Here is a 12,242-nt window from a genome sequence, read left to right on the forward strand (position 1 = left end):
ATGACTCTTTTGAATTAACAGTGTAGTCTCAACAGGTTGTGTCCCAAGATTGTACTTAAAATTAAGGGTGCATCCAACTTGTGGTGAGCCTCACCCTTATGAGTCGTGTGCGGATTTCCTTGTGTCTTTCCGATTAAAAACGAGGCTCCCTGAAATGGCCAAAAATGTCGTTTCTGATGTTATATACGGGTGCCGCCGTACCGGTCATGATTTAAAATGAAAAGAGTTGGGTAGAAAAAAATATTAGCAAGGAACAGGCTGGGTAAATGAACATATGGATGGTTATTTAGGTAAAATTCTAGTTTAATTTTCAAAACACAATAATTTGAGTTGATAATTTAAAGAATAGTGAAAAGCAATGTCTAGTAACAATTTCTTAGGAGTACTGAAGGGGAGGAGAGTCAGGAGACTACATAGAAAACGTTTAGCTCAAAATGTGGCAGTGGCTGGTCGAAAAAACTACTGAATTGTAGTTGACAGTAAAATTTACGATTCTATATAACCGCCCCCTGATTTTAAATATTAACCCTGAAGCCACCTCTAGCCTCGCTTCGTCACTCGTCAGGCGGACATTAGTCATCATTCCTCTGTGCTTCAGGGATTGCTCTTCAGTAAGAAGGGCCGGGCTCTGGGTACGAGAATGGAGATTGCTGGGTTTCAGATTGATATCAACCAATTAACCCCGACGTGTTTACGAGGAATATAATGGGGGAAATTGAGGTCATATCACTCATATGGTTGATCAAAAACTGAAAATCAATTATTTACAATACTGGACGCGTAACAACTTAAATTTATCACCCAGTTAGATTTCCTAGCCGTCTTTAGTTTACATGCACACCGACCGGCAAATAGGCTTGAACAGCTGCATTTTCGTATTTTTATCAGGAAAAGACCCTAGTTATTAGGCAAGACGTTTTAGATAAGAGAAGTGTTTTGGTAGGGTTTTCATCAATAAATTCGAGTATTTACCTATCGTTCAGGTTGACTCAACTACATAAACAAAACATTAATAGGTATTGTTCTGCCGTAGTTTTTTTGCCTTGATAACTGAGATTAATGTGTGTTTCCTAGGCTGTAAACAATATTTTTTTTTACAAAGTAGTGAAAAATGGCCCAAAATTCCGGAAATCTAAATTGGCCAAGGCAATAAAGGTCAAAGTGTATTCATGTAAACATACACGTTATTCTTCCTGCATCGCTAAGCAACATTCGAATCATTTATTTGCAATATTGCGAAATATTCGCTGGGTCGTTTTCTAAAGTAAACAAGTGATGCATTCAGTGGCTTTTAATTTCCGCTTGAAAAAGAACTTTCTTGACCTTGGTGACAATGTAAAGGATCGTAAATAACATAAATTTAACAAGATTATCGACTTTTATGGCTGTCAAAGATTGAAATTTTAACAAATGAAGATATAATGGGTAAAAGATTTAAATGTAAAGCCATAAATCCTCCGCTTCTCAACCCTTTCTGGCATGTTTACAATAGCAGGTTTGTTTGCGAAATAGCCAAAACTCGAGGGTGGAGAGTCGTGGATGAGATATCGTGGGAATGGTGTTTATAGATTATAAAAATCCGATTACCAAACAATTATTGACAGATACCTTTGAACTAGGTACAGTTTTGGTTTGAAATTTGAAAATATTGAGGTATGCCTGTTCGTCCAACTTTTAACGAACATATTTAGTCTTTCCTTTTCTTTGAATTTCTTCCATCATGCTATTGTACATATTAAGCGGAATTCCACATCATTTCCACGGACAACTCCTTGCCCCCTTTTCAATCAAGCTTTTAAAAAGCTTCTTCAGACGCTCTGACCTTCATACTTTTTCACAAGATGTCTCGCCGTTGGCCTTTTACACAGATTTTTTGTAAAACCCAACAAGAGCATAAATTATATACAAATAATACAATCACACAAGAGCCAGTCTGCTCCATGCCACAGACGTATTTATTATCAATGTCCTCGCTCACGAGCCCACATCAATACGATACGCAGGGCCTTTTTTAACATATATACTGGGGGGGCCAAGGCCCCCCCACCCCCCATGTTGGCCCCCCAGTTCACTATTTTGGCCCCCCCAGTGAAAGTCCCCTTTTTAAAAGATATTAACAAAAAATGAAGAAAATTGAATAATTTAGCTCTGCGACAGTGTATTACTATTAGCACTCTTGTATTCTGTAACCCAACCTTTGTCGAATGTAACTCGACGAATGTTATTTGTCGAGACGCTGGAGCAAAAAAACGGCTTAAATAGACAAATAGATTCATCAATGATCAATCATTTTTCTGTTGTAATGTACAATATTTCAAATGCATCTTTACCTTTACAAATATACATGGATATTTGAGTGTACAGAGATTATCCAGTTTAAAGAAAATATTCTTCAGACTGGAAAATACACTAAACTGTCAAATATACACTCCATTACTCCCTGTTGATATTGACACACATGTTGTACCTTTGATATTACTTTTGGTAAGACGTAAGTTAACTTTGTATTTTTTGTGCGTTTTCCATATTTTTATCTGAGATACAAATACAGTTTTTAGAATAAATTTGAAGGCTCAGAATATAGGAAACGGCGTTTCTTGACCATACTGATTTCAAAAATCTCCCGGGTGCCCCCTAGCTTTCGGCCATGATCGACATTCCTGCTTCTATCCGCTAGTGGGGAAGCCCTTTTTTGCCAATGGCCCACCCACTCGAAATTTCTTAAAAAAGGCCCTGACGATACGTACGGGCACACTGATTCACACACATGTGTATTTTGGCCCCAATTACCTACATCCAAATATAAAATAGAATTAATAAAACAGACTTCATTAAATTCCCTCTTTTCCCCATATTTCACTTGTTTTTAGCTTTTTTGATTCGGGCAATTGTTATAAATCAAAGGTCTCAATGAGACGACTCACGGATGCACGAATAGCCGATTAATTGTTGGCTAGTAGACTAACCAGATAAACAAGTTTCTAATACTAAGCGCGCAAAGCAAAGCAGGTTGGTCGAGTTAATGGCACTAAAGAATGCGAGACCGTTAGCAATGACTCTCTGATACTACTCCCACGAAGTATCCGTGTGAGAGTCTTTAAAAATAAACACTTTATCCTCGAGAGTCGAGACCTCGACACACGACTATTTATCCTCTATCCACTATCCACTAGTTCTGTTCACACTCTGTTGAGACGCATGTGCGATTGTTTACACAGACTCCTAAACAAAACATTGGGCAATAATGAAAATAATCCTTCCAGCCAGTAATTATTCAGTTCTTTTGTGTCGTGTCCTTCATGCGCCTGTCAACGTATAGCATATCCAAACAGTGCCAAAATACTTTGGCGGGAGCGTGGACATCGTTGAAGGCGGAATTCCTATAATTTCTTAGAAAATTCACAACTGTCAAGTGAACCTCTTTGAGGAAATGTTGCAACGCCAGTTAACGCATTATTTTAACAAATATTAGGGATGCATTTCTCAATATCAAATACATAAATCCACACCAGATGTTGTTAATAATCTCCTTGGATTTGTTTATTTTTGTTGTTATTTACCCGTGACTCAAATGTAAATGAGACACTGACGTCAAGACACTTATGTAGACGAGGCGATTGCCCGTGGGTGGTTATAGTCTTAGAGAAACAACAATGTTTCCTGCAACGTCGTGACAAAATACTCACTAATACTTGAGTAACACGTTGGTCTTGTATACAGAACATCCGAGAAACATTTTTGGCACAACAAGGCTAAAGTTATAGGCCGTTCTATCAAACGCATTTGCACTTGTATTCTGATGTATTGAAGAGAATTATTAATTACCTAGTTGATAGCCAACGGCGCGTAAGTTGTTGTTTTAATATTGTTTAGTGGCTTATCTTAAACCTTCATTTCGCTTGTTCTTCTAGAGTTTTATGGGTTAACTGGTAATGTATTAAAGTAATATATATGAGTAGTGATTGAGGTTGAAATGTAGCTCTCAAATACTAAAATTCGACGCGAAATTGCGCGATGTTTACTTGTTGTTATTTGTGAAATATAGCAGCTGCTTTCGGTTCAAGTGTATACCGAATCGTCTTGCGTCCATGTTTAAGCCTTTAGCAGGAAATTATAGAAGGAATACGTTGTAATAAAGTTGTTTATTCGTAAAGGATTGCCAGTTAGGCGCTCGGAATGTGCAAGTTTATATTTACTGTATGTAGCTTGATACAGTTTATTTTGAGAACTAATGCTTCTTGTTTAGATTTTGTCTCAAAATTGTTTCGTATTCTTTGGTGGACTTTAGCATTTCGAGATTGATATGACTGAAATTTAGACTTTTTTTCTTTGTTTGGTCTGAAAAGACAGCGCTAGGATAGTTACCGAAGTAAATAAAAGGAACTTTTGTGATTACAATGCTTATTTACCGCCGAATAATATATAAAGTTACAAAATTTGCATAAACTTTATAGCATTGTTTTCCTGCCAAAAGTTAACAAGTGATTTAAAATTTAACTGTCAATCTTCAGTAGATCTGCCAAATATCGTAAATAAGTTTTAAGTACCTTCAAGTTCGTAATGTTCTTAATTTCGTACTGCTAAATGTACATTTTAATTTTTAGAAAACCGGCATTTCGGTCGCTCAAAGCAGAGTTGGGTTTCGAGAGAGGAAGTTATTACATGGTACAAAGAAGTCAGCTTTTCTTTTGATTCTCTCCTGTCGTGGATAATGGCATCTATTAAAGAATGAAAGGCCCGAAAAGCAAAAAGGTTAGTCTTATTAAAACAGGTGAATTTTTGACAGAAACCAAAACGTTCCAGGCAAAAACATTCGAAACGATTTAATCTGCACAGCAAGGTCAAATTACAATGAGTTAATTTTTGAGAATGACGTATCGCATGAATGCCATATTGACGAGTGTAAAATATGACTTGTTATACTAGAGATTGGTGGCATTTTTAGTCGTTATTTTGATGACGCTTAAGTACTAAATCACTTCAAAAGTTCAGTTTTTATTTTTACATGAAGTTGTATTATTCAGCGTTGATTTTCCACAAGGTCTAGTAATTGTTTATGATATATATTATATAACAGTTTGGCCTTGTTAGTTGTTACTGTTATTTCAATGGATGTGTTGATAAAATATAATATCAATTATATATACAAATTTGTCCACTTGTTCCATGGAAAATTGTTACTGTTTATGTGAGTTAATAGTCAATAACTTTATGTCACAGTGGCTGATTAGCCAATTAGAAACATGCATGCCAGTAATTAAACACTGAACAGGAGGTTGTGAAATGTTTATGCAAAGGTCTTGATCAACATTAAGTAATGAAGTGATACACAATATTTATACCAACACACCCATTATAACTATAGTAAAAGACAGTCATTGAAAAATATTCATAGCTTCTTCTTCTATGGTAACAGTTAACCAATGTTTTTTGCTAGAAATCCAGGTTTACCATTAGTTTGCTATACCACATCTGATAAATTATATCATTTCCATTTCATGCCTAATACCACCTTTTTGGTGTAAAATATGTAGTAAATAGTAAATATATTTTTACATTAAGCTATCAAAAACAATCTGAAATTAGAATTTAGTTACCAATTCACAGTGGCGTAGCCAGCCTGACGATTTTCCCAGCTATGTAAATTTCGAGTTATTATAATTATTTGTGTTTTTTGAAATCTATTGTTTTCTCAGTCAGTGAACACTAAAATATAAGCATAGCGGGACAAGTCGACAGGCTGGCTACACTACTGCCAATTCAACACTGGTTAAACTGTTACATTCATATGCACACATTTTATACCACAGATAAGAATACTAATTTGAGTATTTCAACTACTTTATGCGAAAAGAACCTTTATGGAATGCTCAAGTCCTGTCTGTATATGAGCTCTGTTAAGCTTTGTTGGAGCTAGGTAATAGATATATCTTAATTGTTGAAATGTTTTAGATGACAAGTGATAGAAAGATCAATCGAAGTCCTATTCCTATGATTGTCACTATCGCTCCAGGTGACCGTGATTATACCCGCACAGCAAAGCCGGAATGCAACCATTGTGGTGGTGAGGTACCTGATGCTCGACATGTCCTACATGTTGACTATGATAAAACAACAACCTTGAATAATCCTTCAACATCTGAGAGCTCTTTGGCCCTTATGCAACCATCAACCTGTGGGTGTGGTCACAATGAAAATGCCCACAGTCATCGTCGGTCTCCACATTTTAAAAAGGATCAGGGAGACAGGTCAGTTGTGCATTTTAAAAAAGCATACTGCATATAATCCACAAGTGAACAAATTTGACCTGTTGACCACAACAAGTTCAAATGTCCTTCCTTTTGGCATGTTTAAGCACGAAAGCTAATAGGTGCTGTGTAGCTCTTAGAACTTCAACCTATTACTCTGTATGTAGGGAGCACAGAGATGGTAACCATCATGATAACCACCATTCATTTGGTCACACATGTACCAAACATTCATGCAGTCATTCCAATGGAGACCATGAATGTTGCTCTGATCACTCCCGATGCTGTCACAGTACAACTGGTGATCATCATCGTCATCATTTCCATCGCTCAGCTATGCCAGCACAACCACCACCATTATTGTTACGACCAACAAGTGGAGCTGACCCAACTAATCAACATCAGGTATGAACTACTATTAATACATACATTTATGATTATTACTTACTATTATATATAAAAACTTATCGGAAGCCCTGAAGAGGAGATATTTTATAAACCTCATTAATCTAATTGGTTACAATTCACGAAAAATTATTGAATAAAAGCTACTGTCTATTACTGTGACCCTCCTCAAATCAGACCTTCGATCTATAGTAAGCCTTCATAGACTTCCTCCTTTTTTAATACTTTGTCTCAATAAATTGGCTACTCTCGCCTTTGCTATAGTTAAATAGCATCCTCTACAATGCTCTAAATTTATTTGATTCTTTCTTTCTTTTCAATGTTTATTTTAAAATATATATCTTGTTGTAAAATTATGCAAAGCCTTTATTTCGTTACAAGTGACGTTTTTAGGGACTGTTTCAAATAACACAAACCATAAACATTAGGTGGAGGTAGTTAATGGTACCGTTCTTTGTGTTAGAATAGGCTTCAATTTGTCAAATTATATGTAAAATGATGGGATTTTTGATAGATTATAATTGTTAAAAGTTTTTTTTGGCAACTTGCTCCTTGGTTGTACTTTAAAATGCTAGGTACTTTCGCTTTTTTTTCAACAAGGCTTCCTGAACAAAGCTACTTAAGATAAATTCGGGCATGGTATTTGGTGGCAAAAAAGCTAAACGGCAAAGAAAAAGCCTCTCCCCTCATTTAATCCGCCTCTTATCAGAAATCAAAACAAGTTTGTCGGAAATTTGCAAGCTTTGCCCCCCATCTGAATTTCCGCTACTGTACCAGCATACCCAGCGACTTTGGTGATTATGATTGAAAGCTCAAGGAGCCACATGAGGCTGAGAAAATACCCAACGCCAAAAATGTAAAAAAATTTCGCTTGTCTCAATATGGAGTGATTCGCTCTTTATCCCTAATGCTCCGCCTTCGGTACTCCAGTCGCCAGATATATAAACCTGGAATGCGAATACTAAAATATTGTCACCATAATAGCTCGCGCATGTCATTTTGAAATATAAAGGTGTAAAAAAAGGTCAGTCCTGAAGCGTCGAGATCATCTCACAGGGTTGAGATATCTCAATGAAAACTCAATATACGAATACTAATTTCCATCTCTCAAAACAGAGATTGCATTGTAAACTTAACCCCGAGGTTGAAATGCTCCGTAATATTAGGGCTCTGTCCGAAGTAGAGTCCTTATTCTGTCTACCACTGCATGGCACTTAGATTTTAAGATTTAGCATTGTATCTTTTACTGTTCAGCTTTATTATAAATCAGTTATCATTTTGATAGTTAGATCATTACATATTTTTTGTTTTGTTCAGTTTTTACTCGCCAGGGAGTGGCAGTCAATACATGGACAAAGATTGGACGTTCCTGTTGTTAATGGGGTTGGTTATGCCGTCTACGGTAAGAGTATATCAAATATGGTAAAGCCTTGTAATATCTTGTGATCTACGCGTTGTCTAGACATCGTGCACCCTTGCTCGTACTTTTAAGGAATTTAAACATTTCATTTCCTTATGTTTAGGTTGCCAGCATCCACTATATATTCATGGTGTATGTCAGTGGCCTGGTTGTGACACGTTCTGTGAGTCATTTCAACTGTTTATGCAGTAAGTAATATTTCGAGCTATTTGCAATTAATTACAGCATTTAATCGTTTTCATAAGATACAAAATCTTCCAGTTCTATGCATTATAATATTTGAACCCCATGCCGAGTTTGTGTGTGTGTTTGTATTCAGTGTGATGGAAAAAAATATGAAATATGTCTAATTTGTAAATTTATGAGGAAAGTTCTACGTAGAAAGTTCAGTTACAATAGTTTGTTTTGTTTGGCTTTTCTATGATGCTACTCCTTGTCATATACACAATTAGTGAGTGAAGAATTATAATGTAGTAATTCTAAAATATTTTTTATTCACTGTCAAGTTTTGAAAGCTATATATTCATCATATTTTGTGTATTATTTTAGACAGTTGTCATACCATATTTAATACCAAATTGCTCTTCGTCATGGTTCATATTTAAGTATTGTAGAGATTTCATCTTTTTCTTTTCCTAGCCATCTTAATTCTGAGCATCCTCTTGATGATCGCAGTACAGCCCAAGCAAGGGTTCAAATGCAGATGGTTTCACATTTAGAGGGACAGGTATTTCTAATCACATGCACTGCACATCCACATTAAAAACCTGCTTTGGCTTCTAGGGAAAAAAGCTGCAATTAATTACGTATAGCTGAGAGTAACAGATATATGACAGTATTTCGACTGATAAAGTCTTTAAAGAGAAATTTTAATTTAGTGGGAAATATCGCCTTCAGCGATGTTTTGTGCAGTGCCAGATCGAATTTATTCCTTGTTTCTTGTCGTAGAGATGGACAAATGAACATGTTCTATGATATTATTTATGTCCAGTGGGTAATACTCAAAATTTCTGTTTTATTATTTTTCAGGTGAACCGAGAAAGAGACAGATTATCGGCAATGATGAAACACTTACACACGCAGAAGGTCAGAGTTTTATATAAATCATATTTCATTTACCATGTTATCTACAGGAATGTGAAAATGATCTACCCCTAGACAATAGACCTTTCTTATAATGATGTCAAACGCGGAAAGTCTGATGTTACACGAAATTTGAAATTGTCTATTGTTAAGAAATCAAAGAGCAAAACAGAAAACAGCCTTATTTTTGTTTTACAAGGCCTGTCAGAGTTTCAACCATGTTCAATCAAAGTTTCAACTTTCAACTTAAATAATTAATCATTTTTACCCATGCATCCACTCCATTTTTTCTATAGAGCACCATATCTAGCCCAGCTCCTCCTACGAGGCAAGACAGCCCACCGCTTCACAGTATCCCTGTTACTAAACCCCCTTCTGTAAGCAAACACAATGACCTCACCTCAACGGACCTTCTACCCCAAGGTCCACCTAATGTCATGGTATGCCGAGAGACTTCTGTCATCTCCGCCCCAGTTCCTGTCACGAAATCGCGGTCAACATCGAGCAGGAGTATGGAAACTAACGAGGAACCAGTGAACGATGTTGAAGAAAAGGATAAAGAGTCTTTAAACACAAGTCGTGGAAGTTATAAAAGATCCGCTCAGACGTCGCCCGTCTCTGTTGCACAAGGTATGTTTCAACTGCACCGAACTGTGTGATGTAAAAAGTATACGAACAGCAGGGAATGTACATAGACCATTTGACATGCATTTGATGCACTTATCTTATTTTTAACTTTTTGTATCATAATGAGGGCCATTTGGAAGAATACATCTATGCTAAAATTGTGCGTTTGCAGCCCTCTCTCAGCCCTCTTGACTTGAGGGGAGAGGAACGAAGGATAGGGATTTATGATTCTAGATTCTGGTTATTGGTCCTCAGCTCTGACCTGAAAGAGCTTCAGTACTGAGTAACGTTAATCACATATAATGTTAGTGCCCCCCATTTTTTAAGGTGATGAGAAAAATGTGCAGGAAGTCCTGAACCTCTCCAGTTTTAACTATCTTTTTACTCTCACCCATCTCCGTATACCAGAATAGGATATTCAGTGGATACGATCGATAAAACTTCTAATTGGAGGAATAGTATATTGTATATTCGCTTTGATTTTTCCTAAAGAAATTCTATATAGTTGAAATTATCGCCTAGATATGCAGCAGTCCGCAGACTTTTATCAAAAGACAGACGTTCGTCCACCATTTACGTACGCCTCACTCATCAGACAGGTAACGCTGTAATTTGACGCCATTTAAAAGATAAATACAAGTACCCAGGTTTTCTGAGTAAGTAAATTCTCTGGTTCTAGGCTATTTTGGATGCCCCAGATGAACAACTAACGCTGAACGAAATCTACAATTGGTTTACGAATAATTTTGCTTATTTCCGAAGAAACACTGCAACATGGAAGGTATGCACCAATAACGTGATTTTTTGCTGGGAAAATCAAAAAGTAATTGAAAGCTAACCTAACGCTGTTGTGTGTTTGATATTAGAACGCAGTGCGGCACAATCTATCTCTTCACAAATGTTTCGTACGAAAGGAGAACGTCAAAGGAGCGGTTTGGACTGTGGATGAGGAGGAATATCGGAAAAGAAGACCACAAAAAGTCTTAAGGTGTTTTTTATTTTTAACTCAAAAATCTAATTTTGTTACCGTTGAAGCTTTCAACGCAATTTTTGCATCAGCCATATTAAGAGTCACAGAGCCACATCATTTTCAGCCATCCACCTGATATTCATTATATGATGAAATCAGAGGCTGTGCCAGAAACCGCATGCGAAGTTGTAGTGGCATTTTTCTGCGTCAAAATGGCCTGAATTTGTCGAGTATCAGTATCGTATAATCGCTCTAACTTTCAACAATTACCGTACAAATTTTCAGCAATCAGGTTAAACAAGACACTCCAGACAATAACGAGAGCTCGGTGATGTTTCGTGATACGTGTATTTCTGAACTCCCGACCCAGGCTACATTTGAAGTTGCCACGCGAACTGTCATACAAGTTCCCGACCTCAATTCCGAAAACCGAGATGATGCCGATGGTGATTCTGACGAACCACCAATAAAACGAGTGTATACAGAAAATACCGGAAATGGCTCGTCTGGAATTTCAAAACTAGTTGAATTTTGTTCAAAAGATATAAAGTATGTATATTGGAACATGTGTGACCATTAATTAACTTGATTATATATAATCTCTTGAAGAATAATACAAATAAATTCCAATGTTTGTATTTTAGCAGTCAACTTTCCCATACTAATGTCCAAGTCAAACTTGAACCACAAGATGAAGGCGAACTTGATTTACCAGAACTTACCTAGGTATCTTTGATTCCACTTTAGCATATGATTTTACTGCTTTATAAATTACGGAATGTTAGGCCTAAATTCAAGAGTTTTCTACCCAATAACTTTGTCACTCAGGCGGTAACCTAGTTTGGTAAAATACGTGTTTTATCTATTTTCGCTCGAATTTCCGTCCTAAACTCTCTTTATCCTACATCTGTTTCCTGCAAGTATTTCCTAAACCTTTTTAATAATATTGGTAATAATTATCGATGGATTGTAGATGTTGGGAGTTACCATAACATTTTTTCTTGCAGAAAGTGAAAAACGTAATTGGTGCTCGCTCGAAACACGGAGAAACTCAAAGATTCCGAAAATTTTTACAGAAAGCAGCGCTGCTCTATATTTATTAACCATACTGCAATTGTATTCATGATTTCTACTATTTAAAATTCTTATTTTTTAGACATTTTGAACACTAGATGGTAGAGCAAGGTGTAGACATTGTATAAATTAATTTAAACATACGCAGAGAATCTATAATTATAGTAAATATAATGTTGATTAGATAAATGAAAAATAAATGAATATAACACGATGTAAATGTAACTTTATTTAAGATAAAGATATATACATGTATCTTATCTATACATTATTGTTTAGCTTGGAAGGAAGCGTGTGCCCAGCCTTAATGTTTCTCGCTCTACGGCCTACGCCTACTTGTTTTAAAAACCAAGTCCCAAGGCCAGACCTTTCCACTTTTGATGCACACCCACAATATTACGCCATTAATTCTAAA

General features: G+C 36.3%; 1 protein-coding gene across 1 annotated transcript; it reads left to right on the forward strand.

Annotated features, from left to right (window-relative positions):
• The first annotated feature begins 3,615 nt into the window (after positions 1 to 3,615).
• On the forward strand, positions 3,616 to 12,018 carry LOC114521886 (forkhead box protein P1-like). The gene is made up of 15 exons (XM_028542461.1): positions 3,616 to 3,846; positions 4,605 to 4,752; positions 5,953 to 6,248; positions 6,416 to 6,653; positions 7,971 to 8,055; positions 8,177 to 8,261; positions 8,713 to 8,800; positions 9,103 to 9,159; positions 9,453 to 9,786; positions 10,306 to 10,382; positions 10,463 to 10,564; positions 10,650 to 10,771; positions 11,039 to 11,302; positions 11,398 to 11,479; positions 11,761 to 12,018. Exons 2-14 carry the CDS (start codon positions 4,729 to 4,731, stop codon positions 11,477 to 11,479), a joined length of 1,854 nt encoding a protein of 617 aa, XP_028398262.1. The 5' UTR covers positions 3,616 to 3,846; positions 4,605 to 4,728; the 3' UTR covers positions 11,761 to 12,018.
• Positions 12,019 to 12,242: the final 224 nt, after the last annotated feature.

This window comes from Dendronephthya gigantea, unplaced genomic scaffold (genome assembly GCF_004324835.1).
Source record: "Dendronephthya gigantea isolate DGI-Jeju-01 unplaced genomic scaffold, DenGig_1.0 000021F, whole genome shotgun sequence".
Lineage (NCBI taxonomy): Eukaryota > Metazoa > Cnidaria > Anthozoa > Malacalcyonacea > Nephtheidae > Dendronephthya > Dendronephthya gigantea.

What these genes read in the sequence shown, in the direction of transcription:
- LOC114521886 (XM_028542461.1), top strand. Translation starts at nt 4,729, where the DNA reads ATGAAAGGCCCGAAAAGCAAAAAG. An exon ending in GGTTGGTTATGCCGTCTACG is followed by an intron (nt 8,056 to 8,176) that starts GTAAGAGTATAT and finishes CCTTATGTTTAG; the next exon opens with GTTGCCAGCATCCACTATAT. An exon ending in TCATTTCAACTGTTTATGCA is followed by an intron (nt 8,262 to 8,712) that starts GTAAGTAATATT and finishes TTCTTTTCCTAG; the next exon opens with CCATCTTAATTCTGAGCATC.